Source organism: Salvelinus namaycush, chromosome 35 (assembly GCF_016432855.1).
Source record: "Salvelinus namaycush isolate Seneca chromosome 35, SaNama_1.0, whole genome shotgun sequence".
NCBI classification, from domain to species: Eukaryota; Metazoa; Chordata; class Actinopteri; order Salmoniformes; family Salmonidae; genus Salvelinus; species Salvelinus namaycush.
The window spans coordinates 13,338,077-13,357,793 of NC_052341.1; the positions used below are offsets into that span (position 1 = coordinate 13,338,077).

The window sequence follows — 19,717 nt, forward strand, 5'->3', positions numbered from 1 at the left end:
TTTCCCTCAATGAAAATGTGAGAGGAGGTCGAAAATATGGAAGGAGAGACCGGATAGAGAGAGAGCCAATAAACTTCTCCATTCCCACACAGCCGTCACCCAGTTAGACTCGTACAAAAGTAATTTTGTGTTTGTGTCCGTTTAGCATAGGTGCTAATTAATGATGCTGTATGGGAATTAACAGTGCTAGTTGACACGGTCCTAAAAACGGCGGGGTATCGCACGCACACACACATAAAGCTAGCAGGGTTCCCCCTTAGGTCCTCAGTAAACAGTTAAACTTGATGATGTCATAGCCATATCATTATGGCCTCCCTGGGAGTGGAAGGATGTCCCCCACACAGACATACTATTCACATGACTCACACTACCATTTTAAAGACTTACTGGCCTTGTTTAGCTCCTCTAGAACAAGAAGAGGTCTTTGGTTGGTTGTTCCCCTGGTTTCCTCAAACAGTAGCACTTTTTCTGATTAGGGCCAGTATTTTATAAGCTAGCTAACACATGCTGTTAACCCTGGCAGATAGTCTTTGAGTTTTTTTTGTCTCAATGAGCAGGCTGATTTGATTGGGTCGTTGATGGTGGTGTTGAGGGCAGGGGGTCACAGAGCCTTATGGGCTGCAGTGTGTGATCTTAGGTGGTGAATGGCTGGAAATGGGTTCACTTAACCTCAATTGTTTATCTGATGGAAGATGGTAGTGATGAGGGCAGGGGGTCACAGAGTAGAGACTGCATGTTGGATTACTATGGGGTGAAGTGGGTGACTGAGCTGGGTGATTGGCTGGACAGGGGATCACTAAGACTCCATGATGGATCTGAGCTTGGTATATGGCTGGACAGGGGTTAACCTGCCTACATATTGGATTTGCATCAACTGAATAGGGATCTGAGCTTGGTGAATGTCTGGACAGAGGTTGACTGATTGATCATCCATGTTGGGTCTGGGCTGGGTGAATGTCTGTACAGATGGGCAGCTTTAGTACTAGGTTTACTTCAATGATCCCAACCCGGCTGCCAAGAATTGAGAGACTTAAAAACATTGGAACCATGTGGCTGCATACCCATGCCATTGAAAGCATTGACTCCAACAACTCAGTTGTGAACTGTCATCAGTTTCCCAACACATATCACAAACATCCGCAGCCACCAAGGTCAAGTTAATGTTTAAGGAATTTTCACTGAAAAGAAATGGGTAAAAAAAACATTTTTTGAATGTATGCTACTTTTCTTTTTAGATGGTTAAGTAATTTCTGTATTTTCTCTTCCCTCCCACAGACGATGGCTAAAGTCATAACCTCCATGCTCAAGTTCCCACAAGACCAAGCTCAGCAGGTTCTGGAGAAAGAGGATACAAAAGCAATTGTAAGCATCTGTTCTTCCTTGTCGTAAAGCCACTAATGATGAGCCATATGCAACCACACAGATACATACATGCATACACACACACACCCACACACACACCCACACACACACCCAGTCCATGCTATGTCAGCAATCGCTTACAGACGTTGCCTTGGCCTATAGGTATAGTATGTTGATAATATCCTACTCATCCAGATATATTGCATCTTAAACAACTAGACCCATGTAGATCACTTACCCGTGACTACAGGATCGGTTACAGCAATGGAAACACATGGCGGGATGTGAAGGGGGAAGACATGTCTAGCCTCTTGTCTGTTACAGTATTAAGGCATATTGGTAAGCACAGTGTACAAGCATACAGAATTTGGCTTTAGTATCAAATCACATTTATTTGTCACATGATTCGAATACAACCGGTGTAGACCTTACCATGAAATGCTTAGTCATAAGTGTGTTGTAGGTCAGATCAGGGTAGATGGTATTTGTGCTTCTATTATCTTCTTACCAGTCAAAGTAGTACTGTGCAGTTAAAGTAATCATGTATCTCTCTTCTCACTATTGTTTCAGCCTTGGCTACGATGAGGGTCAGGTATTAGAATGATGCTGGTACTTTAAGGATGGAGGGTGGACTAAACTGCTGCTGAAGGACTAGAAGGAAGACTACTGTACCTCTGTGGACTAGCTCTAGCCCTTCTACTGTCCTGTCTGATTTCTTCTGCTTCTGACTGTGTGTGTTTGTGCGCTGTGTAGATATGTGTATGAGCTGCATAGCTAATCTTATGAGGGAACTATAAAATATGCCAACTAAAGATAGTATCTAATTCTTCCAGTCTACTTTCACGCGATGAAATTACGGTTTTTAATTTATGAATTATACAATATTTGTTTGTTTTTTAGTCCAAAATTAATTCTCTTTTTTACTTCGATTTTCTTTGGATGGATGGCTTTTGCAATAAGTTTGTTTTGGTCATTGGGTTGGTTGATTGTTTTTGAGTTGATTATTTGGTTGTGTTTTCTGATAAAGGAACTGTCCAGTGTTTCCAGATTTCTATTAAATATGACCTATAATTAATGACAATATGAGTGAAATACTTTTCCTTTGAAAACGTGGTATTTAAGCAGCTTTTTGTGTTGGAATGGTGTGGGTTTACCCCAACAACTAACCTAACGTAGCAGGTCTAAAAGAAATGCCTGAAACTAGATTCCCTACACACTAGTCTTGACGAGAAGGAAAAAAACTGTCAGGGGAGGTTCTCTTCTGCACTGTTCAGCCAATCCATTAGATGTGGAGGAGGAGTTGAGATGGAGTTGCAACACAGGCTCTTTCCATTTCCCCTGAAAAGCAGAACATCCGGTTGTTGGGGACGACCCAACTACAGAATGTTGTGGGCGTATACCGGTCATTAAAAATATGAATGTGAGTAGACCGCTGATTGGCCAGCTCAGCCAATGAGGCAGGATGACATCGTTCTCTATGAGGAAATGGCAAGCATTTTCTAAACTGTCTGTTTGAGAAACAAGTTTGAGGTGGGGTTTTTGAAGTGTTATTTCTTCAATTTATGCTTTGCCCACAAATATGAGTATAAGACTAGTCAACAACATTATTTGGGTATGAGTTAACAGCGTATTAACTTTTAGGAGATTTTAACTGGACAGTTACTTTAAATTATGGTTTTCAGTTGATCCGTGGTTGTTTTTGAGTTGATCTTTGGTTGTGTTTCTGCTCTACGTATCAATTTCCCCTTATGACTGTGTGATGGGATCATAGAAATATAATATCTACGTTCTATTTCTATCGATTCTTAATATGAATCTGCATTCTATTTATATGGATGAGATGATCCTTTAACTCTACCTTCCATTACACTCTACCACTTAGACACACTGGCTTCTAATACCATGTTTGTTTGTTTCCCACAGCTTTTCTACTTTATATTTTGTGGTGACTGACCAAAAAATAAACTCAAAACATATTATAAATAAAAAAGTGAATCTGTACTATTGGGAACAATGTGACTGTTGGCTATATTAATACATTTTGAGACAAGCTAATACAATTTTATTTACACTGATTTTCTGTCTTCCTCTGTGCTCATTTTTCACTTTGTTGAAATGTGGATCTTTTTCAATGTTGTATATACAGTATGTACATGTGTTAGCCTATTCTGACCTTTATATTCTTGTATGACCAGATATATTTCAGAAAGAGAAACTGTATTTCACTAAGATATTGAATTACCTTTTGAAGAGCCCGGTGGTAAGGTACGCTTATTTGAATTTTCAGTAAGAGATGTCAGTCAGAGGTATTTTGTTGAGGTATTTCAGTCCTTTTTTTCACAATTTCTGTTGCACAATCTGTATCATAAGATAAGAACAGTTCTGAGGATGATGAGGTGGTCACCTGCTTGTGTTCTAACTGTAGAGAGTGAACAGAATAACAACCACTCTAACCAAAACAGGACATGTCACAGTTCTATTAACCTGTAAGTATAGAACTGTTTGGCAAACTGATAGAGGAAATCTGTTTCACACTGTTGAATAACAAATGTTTCACGTTAGGAAATAAATAACATCTGTATTACAAACTGCCAAGATTTAAAGTTGCCTTTATACAGTACAACTCTGTGATTACTTTGGCAGCCAGATGGCAGTATCTTTTGTAACATACGTTTCATTTAACTTATGGAACCAGGTCCTTAAGTGAACCAAAAATTACAGTCCACTTAGTATTTTATTTCCGATATTTTAATTTGCTAGCAAGCCACTTATTTTGTTAAGCAAGGAAGTGTTTCCAAAATATATGAACAAGTGATGAAGACGACATGATCCACAAACATCAGCCAATATACAAATGGATTGGTCTACAACAGGTACTTTGTCTTTGGCCCTTGATTTGCCCACATACCGAACGGCAGGGGGCAGCATCGTTCATAAACGTTGTAAGCGCGAGGCGGTTTTTGGTGAAATGTGATGCTCGGGCCCCGAACCCATTTGCGTTTCACCATGACCGCACTTATCATCGCCGCGAGCAACTACGAGCTGCAGACTCCAGTTCGTCAGATTCACAGTATGGAGAGCAGCTGATCAGACCGTTACTTTTCACCGGACCATTATTTTTATTCTCGAGCACCTACCCCTTTAATTTTTCCATGTTCGAAGTGCTAGACTTCAGAAACTAGTTGAACTGTTCGTTTTTGTAACTTTTTCTGTAGTAGCACTGAAACCTTGACGGGCTTTGTTTTGTTTTTAGATACTTCTTCAATAGTGTTGTTCCTCTCAAGGATGCGCAAAAGGATGGCCCATTTTCAGAATCAGAAGAGGAGCCTTTTGAATGTGCTCTACGTGTATTTGTCTGTTTCTGTAGTTCACTCCTACAACATTGACTTAGAACATCCTATTGTGTTCCGTGGACCTGACTCGAGTTTCTTTGGATATTCTGTTCTGGAGCACTACCATGACAATACGCGCTGGTAAGTCTCATAGGCTACCTGTTTACTCATGGTAGCCTATAACGCCTAGTATCTATCTTATAGTGAATGTTATTGCAATGGGGACTGTTCATGCACTTATGTATCCGCCCTTGGACATTAATGGCACAGTATGGTTGTTACGCAATTCTTATGGATTGTATTTGGGCCATTCAGATTTGTGTCGCGCTACGTAGCCTACATGCAGTTGTTGAAAGAATAGCCTAGCTTGCATGCAGTTGTTTAAAAATAAATAGCCTAATGATGTGAGCAATAGCCTCTAAAATCACTAAGTAAATAAATATAATTTTCTAAAAAAAGACACTTACTCAATTGACAGTGTGTGGGTGAAGTTGACTCACTAGTTTACTGCTGCGCGTAAACGCATTTCTCTTGTTTCGAAAAACAGTCAATTTGTATGATGGTGACATAATCTTATCATTATTATGTCAACAGTTTGATTGATGTGCAGTATTTAAGAATGTGCATCTCATTTGGTTTCTTTTAGACTTTTTTTCTGTAGCAGCCTAGCTGACCTGTCCCAGATTCCAGCATGTAGCCAAAGCTTATGGGATCATGTCCCCATAGCTGTCACAACTCCCACCATTGTCTTCATTGTCATGAGTCAGTGTGCTGTCATGAATCAGGGTGCTGATGCCATGACTGACCCATATACCCAGGGGTGGAATTGTCATAAAAGTCACTCGGGAACTCATATTACATTTTAGAGTTCATCTTTAGAAAGCAGATTTTCACATCAAAATAATTTCACTTTGGGAACTCCGGTTCCACATGTTCTCCCCCAGTTCCACCCCTGAATATAGGCTACCATACTTGTCTTGAACATGGGGGGAATTACTCTGTTGTAGAATGGGCCTTATGAAGATCATTATGTGATTTTACTGTGACAGCCCACTGGGCACAGACGTCAATTCAACGTCTATTCCATGTTGGTTTAACGTCATTTAATTGAAATGACGTGGAAACAACATTGATTCAACCAGTGTGTGCCCAGTGGGAGGATGTGTGTTATTGACACTGTATCCTTCATGCTTGGTGACAACCACCCTTTGACTCTTCATGCAAGGTGTTCTTCTTCTCCCATTGTTTCTGTATGCAAGGGGCAGATAGGGCCCCCCAAGGCCAACTCTTCCTACTACAGTAGTCCTCCTTCTTGAACTTGTTCTTGTTCTTCTTCTTGACTGCTGTGACAGGATGTGTTGCGTTTACACTGTTTACAAACTATGTTTTGTTTCTGTCTACAGGGTGCTGGTAGGGGCCCCAAAGGCCAACTCTTCCCACAGCAGCTCTGTTCACACCCCTGGAGCCGTGTTCAAGTGCCGTGTCCACAGCAACCCAGAGAGACGCTGCACTGAGATGGACCTAGGCAGAGGTCAGTACTGAACCACAGACCATGCAGTCACAAGGGACCACAGTAGAGCCATCTGGATAACCACAAACTATACTTACCCTTAGGACCAGAGTCTTCTGTTCAGTATAACCCCCAGACCCCCAGGACTCAAGACTGGAGGCTTCTATATATAGACGTCTCTCCTCAGAGCTCGGAGCCACTGGCCGTGCATACAGTACAAGGAACAACCACATAGATATACCCGAGGCGCCTCATTTATCAATCATGAGTAGACACAAATCTGCGTAAACCATGCGTGGGAGCATTTCCATACAAAGTGTGAGATTTACGCACAGCCATATGTGTGTGTGGGGGGGGGGAATAATGAGGAATAATGTTTTAAACACCCAGTGTATATTAGCCACATGCTTTAACGGGATGATTTTGACTATATTGGGTTAATTAGGGGTGTTTCAAAATGCTAATAGCCAAGCACTGAGGCTGAGAACAATTGGTATTTATCAATGGTTATCACCTACCAGTGTGTGTATGACGCTTGTAGGATTGTTTGATCACACATTTTCTATGCGTATGAACATTCTAAATTCTGTTCGTAGGTAGTATTTTAGAATAGTTTTCTATGCAATATTGATAAACGAGGCCCCTGCTTCACAACCTTCTACAGAGAACTACTTACCATACATAGACAGGACAACTGACCGTTGACGGACAGGACAACTGACCATTGACGGACAGGACAACTGACCATTGACGGACAGGACAACTGGCCATTGACAGACAGGACAACTGGCCACTGACAGACAGGACAACTGGCCACTGACAGACAGGACAACTGGCCACTGACAGACAGGACAACTGGCCACTGACAGACAGGACAACTGACCATTGCCAGACAGGACACCTGACCATTGCCAGACATGACAACTGACCATAGACAGACAGGGCCACTGACCATAGACAGACAGGACAACTGACCATAGACAGACAGACAGGACAACATACCATGGACAGACAGACAGGACAACCGACCATAGACAGACAGGGCCACTGACCATAGACAGACAGGGCCACTGACCATAGACAGACAGACAGGACAACATACCATGGACAGACAGACAGGACAACCGATCATAGACAGACAGACAGACAGGACAACATACCATAGACAGACAGACAGGACAACAGACCATGGACAGACAGACAGAACAACAGACCATGGACAGACATGACAACATACCATAGACAGACAGACAGGACAACAGACCATAGACAGACAGACAGGACAACAGACCATAGACAGACAGACAGGACAACAGACCATAGTCAGACAGACAGGACAACAGACCATGGACAGACATGACAACAGACCATAGACAGACAGACATGACAACAGACCATAGACAGACAGACAGGACAACAGACCATGGACAGATATGACAACAGACCATGGACAGACATGACAACATACCATAGACAGACAGACAGGACAACAGACCATGGACAGACAGACATGACAACAGACCATGGACAGACAGACAGGACAACAGACCATGGACAGACAGACAGGACAACAGACCATGGACAGACAGACAGGACAACAGACAACACTAACCACAAAGTATGTTATATAGGCAGCTACAGTGTTTAACACTGGTCAACTGTTCCTTTTACTTATAAATAATAAAGACATACAGAAAGAGAGAACATTCTCGGGTTGCTAGAAGTCCAGAAATATTTTGATAGGTATGATTAATGTTTTAGCTAATATTTTCCAAGTGGTTGTGCCAGAAAGTTTACTGCAATTGCTATTCTTGTGGTCAAGAGAGAGAGAAGGTTTATGTGGGTTTAATAGAAATCCCCACTTACTCCTCCATGTCACCAACAAGATGTACATTATTAAACGAAGCGTCAGGCCAGACGTGGGGTCCTGTTGCAGTGTTCACTCTCTCCCTCTGTCTCTGGTCTCTGTCTCATTCTCTGTCTCTCTGGTCTCTCTCTCTGTCTCACGCTCTCTGTCTCACGCTCTCTGTCTCACACTCTCTGTCTCACACTCTCTGTCTCTCTGATCTCTCCCTGTCTCTCTGATCTCTCCCTGTCTCTCTCTCTCCCTTTCTCTCTCACACACAACACACGACACACACACAGAGCGAGAGCTACCATGAATTATGCCAGACAGAGGGAGTTCAGCCCTAGGGTGCCTCAGAGAAAATATTAGTGATGAACTCCGGAAATAGCGTCAATTATAATTTTTCTTATTTGCACTGACTGCTCCAGTAAATCTGTGTGTGAATCACAAATGGCACCCTGTTTCCTATAGCCTAGTGCACTACTTTTCACCAAAGCTCTATGGGGCCTGGCCAAAAAGTGCATTACATAGGGCACAGGGTGCAATTGGGGACAAAGCCGGTGATCTGAGACGGAGGAACTGAACAGAGAGAGAGAGAGAGAGAGATTAGCCCACCGCTTTTTTCTAAAGTTAAGTTAGATTCAGACTCTGTAAAAGCAGTGCCTTGATTGCACAATTCTTCTTGTGGTGTCTACGTCTGCTAATTCACCTAACATTTGCTAATTGATTTTATTTGCCCAGTTAAGTGCATTCTTGTTAAAGTGAATAACTATGTTCCTTTCTTACTGCTGTTTACTCTTTGCAGTCATGTTTTAATGGGACTAATGTTTTTATGTCTTGGCTAGCGTCCCAAATGAGACCCGAGATCTTGGTGAAATGTAGTGCACTACGTAGCCAATAGGGGTACCATTTAGGAGGAGACACAGAGTCTTACTCATTTTTCAGACATTCCTTAGGTCTTTTTGATCTTCATTAAGATTTAAGAATTGCTTAAAGTTGCAGAGACAGAGAGCAAATGGACATAGAGTCCTAGAAGCCAGTCAAAATATAGCCCAGCACCATCAAAAGACATGTATGCTTTTCTAAGCCACTTTTATCTGTTAGCAAACATGAAATAACTGGGCAGCTCCTTTGGCCTAGAGTTCTGCTACACACTCTGTAATGATTAAACAGGGTAGGATGACCAAACAGCGATTCTGTCCTAAATGGCACCCTACATAGTGCATTACCTTTAACCAGAGCTCTATGGACCCTGGTCAAAAGTAGTGCACTATATAGGGAATAGGGTGCCATTTCGGACGAAGGAAGCGTTTCAATCCTCTCCTCCCTCCTCCTAGGTCACTGTGCTCTCCATCTATCAGAGAGACAAACACACACACAACATTCTGGGCTGTAGTCTGGGATTTAGGCCATATCTGTTGGCCCAAGAGTTGTTTGTTTGGTGTCAACACCGATAAAAAAAAAAAAAGCCTGTCTGGTATTCAGATCATTACAAGGAACTTGACATGGTACATTTTCCTGCAGTCTCAAAATGTAAGACTGTTCAATAGTGAACCAGGGTGGAACCCAGGATGTATGTATGCCATAAGACTGTGTTAGCTTAATGAGCTAAAGCCAAGGCATTATCTCAGGGCAGCTAACACAAATCCTCAGACCTCAAACAAGGTCACTCATCATTGGACCATAGCTCACCGAACCACGTCCACTACATCTACAAAAAACAAAAAGATAAAAGATCAACTTTAAAGCTCGTTTGTTAGAACTGTATTAGAAACGTGTCTCTAGGCACCCCTTTCATCTGTTGACTCCCAGAGGATGGGGGAAACATCCACTAGGTTAAATATTACAGTCATTGTTAACAAACTGCTATCTTCTGTCTGTCTCCTGCAGGGAACAAGCCCAGGGAGTCTTGTGGGAAGACGTGCCAGGGAGACAGGGATGATGAGTGGATGGGGGTCAGCCTCGCCCGGCAGGACAAATCCAATGGAAAAATACTGGTGAGTTCAAAATTCACAATACGACCCTGATCATCTGTTTTAATCTGTTTCATCTGTGTCTCCTAAAGTGTGTACTTGCACACTCTCTGTCATGGATTTGAAAGCATTGGATTGATGTACGCAGTTACTTCAGCAATTGTTTAACACAATCTATGTATGCTTGCAAAAGCTGCCGGGTTTAAACCACCATCATTGTTACAAATGTCTTTCCATGAACCATATAGTTAAACCCCAGCTTTTCCTAACATCAAAGCGCTCCTTAAAAGGCAAATGTATTTTTTACTCCATCCTTTGGTTTTCAAGTAGAGGCACATGCTTTTGGCAATACGGCATGATTGTTTTCAATTGGATAAGTGGACACAACTTAATTCCAAATAATTTACTTATACGACACATCGACTATGAAAGTACACATTTAGTTTTTTGTTTATTTGTGAGTTTGTGTGTGTTTATGTATGTATGTGTGTGCATGTGCCTGTGTGTTTGTGTGCAGCTGTGCATGTGTGAGTCTGTCTTTCTGTGTGTGCATGTAAAATGCATGTTTTCTTTATTTATTTTTATTTCACCTTTATTTAACCAGGTAGGCCAGTTGAGAATAAGTTCTCATTTACAACTGCGACCTGGCCAAGATAAAGCAAAGCAGTGCGACAAAAACAACAACACAGTTACACATGGGATAAACAAACGTACAGTCAATAACACAATAGAAAAATCTGTATACAGTGTGTGCAAATTAAGTAAGGAGGTAAGGCAATAAATAGGCCAATAGTGGCGAAGTAATTACAATTTAGCAATTTACACTGGAGTGATATATGTGCAGATGAGGATGTTCAAGTAGAAATACTTGTGTACAAAAGAGCAGAAAAACAAAAACAAATATGGGGATGAGGTAGGTAGTTGGTTGGATGGGCTATTCACAGATGGAGCTGTGTAAGGCTTCAGCGATCGGTAAGCTGCTCTGACAGCTGACACTTAAAGTTAGTGAGGGAGATATAAGTCTCCAACTTCAATGATTTTTGCAATTCGTTCCAGTCATAGGCAGCAGAGAACTGGAAGGAAAGGCGGCCAAAGGGGGTGTTGGCTTTGGGGATGACCAGTGAAATATAACTGCTGGAGCGCGTGCTATGGGGGGGTGTTGCTATGGTGACCAGTGAGCTGAGTTAAGGCGGAGCTTTACCTAGCAAAAACTTATAGATGACCTGGGGCCAGTGGGTTTGGCGACGAATATGTAGCGAAATGGCTATTGTGCGAGATTGCTGTGAACCATGCATGCTGCTATCATTCTGTTAGCAGTTGACGTTAAAAACACCTATTTAATTTTAAAGCAATCAATAAACCAACTATATGCAGTAGTAATCTCTGAAGTGCTAGCGAGGCCGTGGGTCTTTACTCCAGGGTCTCTTTTTGTATATTTACTCCCAGATCAGAGGGCAGCTGGCTGGGTTTGTTTAGGCTGCAGTCCCTGGCCCTTCCACGGTGGTGGTCTCCTAACCTTAGTTTCATTAAGTGTTAACTCCTGCACCCTGCAGTGGGCGATGAAAGGACCAATCCCCTCTCTCTTTGGCCCTGAAGCCCGTCTCTCGCCCTGTGGGACATTCCATGGCCTTGAGACTGGCTGGACGTTTTGGAGGGTTGTCAGTAGTGGGTCGAAGGACACTTGTAAGGGCTATAAGCCCATGTAGAGAAATAGACAGAGTAGAAGGACACTCATAGCCTCCGTTGGCCTTGTGTTGAGACAGTCTGTAAACACCTCTGGCAGGTGGCAATGTGTTGACACACTTGTTGATAGGGGAGTTGGAGGAATCTTGAGAATTTGTGTTCTGTTGCTATGGTCTTTCTCCATTTCAATGCTTCCATTTTCTGATCATTGCAGAGGGATTATATTTCCATGATGTTCAAACCACTTCCAATGGTTATTATGCATGAATAATAAGAGATACAGAGATTTAGGAGGGATTTGTCTTGGGTAATGTATTGTAGTTGTTTTTAGGTGATGGCTGTTTTCCTTATCCCTTGAAAAAGGGACCCTATCAAGTTGTTGCATATCAACAGAGTTGAAGTTAATCATTTGTTAATAATTTTAGCATCTGTAGACCATTTGTAAAAGGACTCATTAAATAAAGTGATACCAAAATGTTAGTTAGGGCCAGGCACCACAGGCTGAAGTTACATTTTTGCATCTACCTATCAATTTTGAAATTTGTTGCTATTTTGGCCCATTAATATTAATATTTTCGAAAAGTAAACATACAAATGTCAAAAACTTGATGAACATTTATATTTTCTTTAGTTTATCATACTACCGTCATCAACATTTTTATGAATTTTAACCACTAAAATGGACATACTTAAATACTACATTAAATTACATGTAATTTAAAAGCCCATTTTATAGCGAGTGTTACAAACTAGACTATAATTAGTAACTTACTTTGAAGGGATGGTGATTGGGTCTAAATAGGCATTTGTTATAGTCTAAATTCAGTGTACTTGTTTTTAACTGCCATTTCTTAAATGTCAGATTCTTCCAACATGCCAACACATTTTTCTCAGCTTCAGAAGCATCTGCATTCACCAAATGTTGTGTGGTTTTCCTTAGATATATTCTCCAGACTTGCCCAGAGGGAGTTATTGATATGTTGTAAATGTTTTATTGTAGATAACATTTTTCTTTGGAAAAATGTGCCAAAAAAGCTTTTAGTATTTTACAGATAGAATGATGGAAAAAGTATTTATCCACAATCTGCTCTGGATAAGTCTTGGAGTGTCTTAACAAAATGAAACCAAAATATTTAGTTTGATTTCATCCAGTGTCCAGAAAAATGTATTTCTGTGATATGCAAATATGCACATATTAATGACATATCACTGCATTTGCAGATTTTAATAAAACATTTTAAAAAATACAATTATAATAAAATATATTTTACATTCAACTAGTAAAAGTTGGTTATGATATGATTAAGGGGAAAAAAATACCCTATGAAGGTGTAGTGCCTGGCCTTAACTCCAGCAGGTTTGGTGATTTTATAGTAAGTCAAGTGGCAAATTGTCCAAGTGGTTGTTTTAAACTCCCCAGCAGGTTTGGTGATAACAGAAAGATAGTGAAGTTTCAGAGCCACGTATCCATGGGCCCCTGTAGAGGTCTGCTGAGTATAGACATATCATAGTAATAAACTACTATCCATTCTGAAGGGAGCAGGCTGCTGATATTTGTTTTTATCTCATCTGAATGGACTCAGGTATCTCTGCATGAGGAGAGGACCGGCTGCTTGGCAGATGTCGCTCTGTGCTGTATGTATCAAGCGTCTCAGAGTAGGAGTGCTGATCTAGGATCAGTTTTGTCTTTTAATATCACAATGAATAAGATTACATTGACACAGGGTACTTGATCCTATATCAACACTCCGACACTTGATACATCCAGACCCTGAACTACATTTATTTCAGCCGTGTGTTGCTTAAAGTTTAACCAATCAGCTGTGTTTAACTGAAAGTCTAAACCAATCAGCTCTCAGACGGGACAACAAAATGTGTGATAATGGAACACCTCCATATTTGGTCTCTGATTCTGGCAGAGAAACACAACATTAACATTATGTTTTTACTAGTTTATTACTTGTTTATAATATACTGGTTCTTTGGAGTCAGGCATACTGCTTCTGTTGTAGTACTGAATATGATTTAGTAGCAAGCTTGTTGGAGCACCAGTAGTACTGCTAGTGCTGTCGGCCAGACTGCTCTTAAACACATGAGTGTTTCCCAACACAGCCATACTTCTGCCAGACAGTCATCTGATGCTCTCTCTCCCTGTGCCCAAAATCTGCTGCACAACTCTTCTACCCGCTTCAATAGGCTGTGTAACAGTGTGGACTGGAATTCTCCTCCAGTATGAAAGGGGAAAGAGCTGAACTTTGTGTGTGTGTGTGTGTGTGTGTGTGTGTGTGTGTGTGTGTGTGTGTGTGTGTGTGTGTGTGTGTGTGTGTGTGTGTGTGTGTGTGTGTGTGTGTGTGTGTGTGTGTGTGTGTGTGTGTGTGTGTGGAAAAGCGTAAAGATACCTTCATAGAAAATGACAAAAGTAAAAGTCTAAAAGTATTTAGTTTAAAATAGACTTAAGTATCAAAAGTAACTGTAATTGCTAAAATATACTTAAGTATTAAGAGTAATAGTATGAATAATTTCAAATTCCTAATATTAAGCAAACCGGCACCATTTTCTTGTTTTTTAAATTTACGCATAGCCAGGGGCACACCAACACTTAAGTAGTACTTTAAATTATTTAAAGTATTTTTAACTAAGTATTTTGCATCACTGTCTAAGACTGCATCGCAAATGACACCCCATTCCCTAGATAGATAGTGCACTACTTTTGACCAGAAATACCTTGATCAAAGTTGTACACTATCTAGGGAACAGGTTGTCACTTGGAATGCAGTCTAAATTCGGGACCACATTTCTGTGGCACCATTTGTGCAAAGAAGCTTGGAGGCTGCTGCCATAGTTTCCTATTAAAACCCCCTAAGGTCGAAGTCCGCCCCCCCCCCGCGGAAATCTAATTTGCATAATACAAAAATCCCCATAATAATCTGTCAGTTTAAGCTAGAGATATCTGTTTTGCATTTGATGATATCTCAATCCACCGCATCCGCCTATGTCGCACTTCCGCATCTGTGTTGAAAGGTGACAGAGCTAGAGCGGTGTTTGTCAGACCATGAGACATCCCGAAAATCGGTCTTCTCACAAAATCGTCTGTAGCGTCTGAACAGTTTGGCCTAAAACCAATATGACCCCTCTGTGAAAAGGTGACTCTCACGAACACGTACACATTGCTCTAGGGTGCCCACAGGCCTCACAAGACTTCTCTGAAGGTCCCCCGGTACCAGTTGAAAAAAGTTATGGAAGTACAGTACCAGTCAAAAGTTTGGACACACCCTTTGCCTTGATGACAGTTTTGCACACTCTCGGCATTCTCTCATCCAACTTCATGAGGTAGTCACCTGGAATGCATTTCAATTAACAGGTGTGCCTTGTTAATTTGTGGAATTTCTTTCCTTCTTAATGCATTTGAGCCAATCAGTTGTGCTGTGACAAGGAAGGGGTGGTATACAGAAGATAGCCCTATTTGGTAAAAGACCAATCCATATTATGGCAAGAACAGCTCAAATAAGCAAAGAGAAACGACAGTCCATCATTACTTTAAGACATGAAGGTCAGTCAATACGGAACATTTCAAGAACTTTGAAAGTTTCTTCAAGTGCAGTCGCAAAAACCGTCAAACGCTATGATGAAACTGGTTCTCATGAGGACCGCCACAGGAAAGGAAGTTACCTCTGCTGCAGAGGATAAGTTCATTAGAGTTACCAGCCTCAGAAATCGGCAATTACCTGCACCTCAGATTGCACCTCACAGAGTTCAAGTAACAGACACATCTCAACATCAACTGTTCAGAGGAGACCGCGTGAATCAGGCCTTCATGTTCCAATTGCTGCAAAGAAACCACTACTAAAGGACACCAATAATAAGAAGAGACTTGCTTAGACAAAGAAACATGAGCAATGGACATTAGACCGGTGGAAATCTGTGCTTTGGTCTGATGAGTCCAAATTAGAGATTTTTGGTTCCAAATGCTGTCTTTGTGAGACGCAGAGTACACGTAGGTGAACGGATTATCTCTGCATGTGTGGTTCCCACTGTGAAGCATGGAGGAGGAGGTGTGATGGTGCTTTGCTGGTGACACTGTCAGTGATTTATTTAGAATTCAAGGCACACTTAACCAGCATGGCTATCACAGCATTCTGCAGCAATATGCCATCCCATCTGGTTTGCGCTTAGTGGCACTATCATTTATTTTTCAACAAGACAATGACCCAAAACACACCTCCAGGCTGTGTAAGGGCTGTTTGACCAAGGAGCGGGATGGAGTGCTGCATCAGATGACCTGGCCTCCACAATTACCCGACCTCAAACCAATTGATACAGTTTGGGATGCGTTGGACCAAGAGTGAAGGAAAAGCAGCCAACAAGTGCTCAGCAATGTGGGAGCTCCTTCAAGACTGTTGGAAAAGCAATCCTCATGAAGCTGGTTGAGAGAATGCCAAGAGTGTGCAAAGCTGTTATCAAGGCAAAGGGTGGCTACTTTGAAGAATCTCAAATATAAAATATGTTTTGATTTGTTTAACACTTTTTTGGTTACTACATGATTCCATATGTGTTATTTCAAATGGTTTGATATCTTCACTATTATTCTACAATGTAGAAAATAGAAGGGAAAAAAACTTGAATGAGTAGGTGTGTCCAAACTTTTGACTGGTGGTGTATATATGAAGACTTATTAGTGCCAAAAATAAGGGGTTAAATGCACGTACAAAATAAAATAAAAAATCATTTTTGGGTTGGGGGGACTATCTGTTGTTCCATGTAGTGAATCTGTTATTCAGTGTGTTTGTATGGGCTAATAGCCGTAAGGCCAGATAACATTTTCATCAAAAACATTTTTATAACATTTTTTGATACTCCAAGGGGTCTTAAAATTCAATATCAAATAGCTGAATGATCCTTGGTATGACCTTCTTATTAAAACAATCCACATAGCTCATTATACAATGGGTGGGTCTAATCCTGAACACTGATTGGTTAAAACCGCATTCCACCTGGTGTCTATTCCACAAATTACCACCGGCTAAATCTATGACGGTAATGTTCCTATTTACTCTGTTCTGTCTGTCTGCGCAATCCACTGTTATACTAGCCCAACAAAGCAATTTATAAACTTGATCTCCACCATAAAAAGCATCTAAAAAGTATCTAGACATTATCTCACATTTATTTTATACTAACATTTAGTTTTCAACAGCGGACATTTGAATAAACCCTGCTGTCTGTCTCTGACATTTGCAAAATGTCTCATCCCGACTCCAAAAGTGTTGAGTCAGAATGAGAAAGATGGGCAGCTTTTCTCAGCCAGTCGAAGTCATGAATCAGCATAGTTTGTATGGATATATACGAAGAAATATCAATAGAAAACAGGTCAAGCGAAACGATGTGGCACATTTTCCTTGTTTTACCATCCCTGTGAGGACTTCTGGTCCCCACAAAGATAGTACAACCAAACTTTACACACACAAAGAGATGGAGATAGTTCTGGAATGTTTATCCAAAATACAAGATGCTAAGCAATTATTTAGAGGAACACTTTCAACACGCAATATTAATGTAGAAAACAACTTTATGGGACTGAAGGAATTTCAATGCTTTACTCCATATACAGACTCCCCCTGAAATAACATAAATAACACTATAAAGTTTTGAAAATGAACTTGAATTCACTTCTTTAAAAAACATGTTATTGTGATTTACAGTGCTCTATTTACCTCTGTGAGTTGGTGTATTTGGAACTAGCCATGGGAGAGTTTTTCAATACCGTCATTACCGTTGAAACAATTTATCTTTGAAGTACTTTAATACAATAGAATATTTGTAGCTACTTTTTAAGTCAATGCCTGCAGTCAACATTTGCAATACGTTAGGAGATAAAGAAGATCACGTTCTTCATTTAACCTGTCACATCATTTTTCATTATGAAGTAGACCCCCGTCACGTGGAGTTTGTTTACAAGCACCCAACTAAGAGAGACTTGTGAGTCACTCACTGTTGTACAGCACGCGCTATGTGATCTAGTTAAAGTAGCGAATTCACAACTACATTTTGCCAGCTAGATATCTTATAACTATTAAGTTAACTGTCTAAATGTGCTATCTAGCTAAGTGGTTAGTCTTGCGAAATCCGTACATTACAGAACTCTTAGGAACTCAGTTGAGGAGCAGTGTAGAGAACGCTCTACCTCAGTTGGTAGAGCATGGTGCTTGCAATGTCAAGATCGTGGGTTCGATTCCCAGGACCACCCATACTTAAAATCTATTCCTGCATGACTGTAAGTCGCTTTGGGAAAACACGTATGCTAAATGGCATATGTGAACTGGTTAAGGGCTTTTCACACTACTGAACTGTACCTAACTGAGCTGGCCAGGTTACTAGAGATGTGCATTTTTCACTTTCAAGACGATTCAATAGGTATCTAGATACATCGGCTCCGATACAGGAACTATACATTTTAGTTTGAAACGATTCTGGGTATGTTCTGGGTATAACCCTGGAAATTACATTGGTTGTAACTCAACCAATAAAGCCTAATATTGCGCAAGCCAGTTTACAAACATTTGAATGCTGAAGGTGACCTGCAGATAGAAGTGCCAGATCAGGAATAGGCCATCTCGTTGGTCAGCGCGCGAATCTGCGCACGGCGCGCAGTTTGACTAGGCTAATGATATTGCCTGTGGTTGTTCGTCATTCAAAATGCCTTGTAGATCAAAGACTGTCAACATAATTACATGCTTAGTTAGACACTGAAGAAGAGGATGCAGTTGTCACAAAAGATGAGCGGTATTTTCAGAAGGTAGAAAGAAAGTCATTTGAGCAAAACATTTTAGTGAACCGGCAATTTGAATTGATTTCTGACCGATGCATGCTACGTTTGGGGTCCTGCCCAAAGCACAGGGACAGATGCATATCTGTGAATAGTTACATCCCTAGTCGTTATGCATCAGTTGCTGAAACCATGCTGAAAAGAACATGTGAAAAGAAGAAATACTCCTGTGGCTGTAAGGTTTGGCTCGGGCCAGCACAATAATGTGAAATGAGTAGGACGGAGCGCAGTGTGTTACTACAGTATGAATATGTTATGAGAAATGATAGGAATTCAGAGGTTATTATTACCATCTTATGATGAGTAAACTTATGACCCACTACATATACAATTGCTTTTTTGGAGGCAGGATGTTCTTTATTTTGGAAGCAGGGGATGTTTAAACGAGGCTGCCTGGATCTTTAATTTAAAACCCTTGCCCTTCGGTCTCAATGTAGACTTTGATCTAAACCCATTCTTGTGATTGTGTTTTTGTTATCCATTGTAAATAATGTTTGTTGGCCTATGTAGCCAAATTGTATCTATGATCGTATGTATTCCATTCATGCTTTTTTATATGTTATTTTTATATCTGTAAATTGATCAATGAAATCAAGCCACAGTCGGCCATGATTACAGACACAAATCACATTTATTTATAAAGTCCTTCTTACATCAGCTGATATCTCAAAACCCCAAACAGAAAGCAATGCAGGTGTAGAAGCACTGTAGCTAGGAAAAACTAAGGCCAGAACCTAGGAAGAAACCTAGAGAGGAACCAGGCTATGAGGGGTGGCCAGTCCTCTTCTGGCTGTGCCAGGTGGAGATTATAACAGAACATGGCCAAGATGTTCAAATGTTCATAGATGACCAGCATGGTCAAATAATAATAATCACAGTAGTTGTCGAGGGTGCAGCAAGTCAGCACCTCAGTAGTAAATGTCAGTTGGCTTTTCTTAGCCGATCATTCAGAGTATCTCTACCGCTCCTGCTGTCTCTAGAGAGTTGAAAACAGCAGGTCTGGGACAGGTAGCACGTCCGGTGAACAGGTCAGGGTTCCATAGCCGCAGGCAGAACAGTATAAACTGTAGCAGCAGCACGGCCAGGCACCTGTGTGTCTTTTCAAACTATATAAATTAGTAACCCGCAGTGTTTGCCATTATACCCTGATGAAGACAGCTTGGCTGTCCAAATGTTGGTTATTAAATT

At 41.0% G+C, this 19,717-nt stretch overlaps 2 protein-coding genes across 6 annotated transcripts in view; both read left to right on the forward strand.

Annotated features, from left to right (window-relative positions):
- Positions 1-3,437, forward strand: part of golga4 (golgin A4) — a 59,890-nt gene extending 56,453 nt beyond the window's left edge. For all 5 annotated transcript variants that reach the window (XM_038975087.1, XM_038975089.1, XM_038975088.1 and 2 more), the window contains 2 exons: positions 1,276-1,362; positions 1,933-3,437. In XM_038975087.1, the coding sequence (XP_038831015.1) occupies positions 1,276-1,362; positions 1,933-1,947 (102 nt within the window). In that variant the 3' untranslated portion in view covers positions 1,948-3,437. The remainder of the gene's footprint in view (positions 1-1,275; positions 1,363-1,932) is intronic.
- Positions 3,438-4,374: 937 nt separating this feature from the next.
- Positions 4,375-19,717, forward strand: part of itga9 (integrin, alpha 9) — a 125,997-nt gene continuing 110,654 nt past the window's right edge. Inside the window, exons 1-3 of the mRNA XM_038975156.1 lie at positions 4,375-4,835; positions 6,098-6,225; positions 9,941-10,047. Coding sequence (XP_038831084.1) covers positions 4,648-4,835; positions 6,098-6,225; positions 9,941-10,047 — 423 coding nt within the window. The 5' untranslated portion in view covers positions 4,375-4,647. The remainder of the gene's footprint in view (positions 4,836-6,097; positions 6,226-9,940; positions 10,048-19,717) is intronic.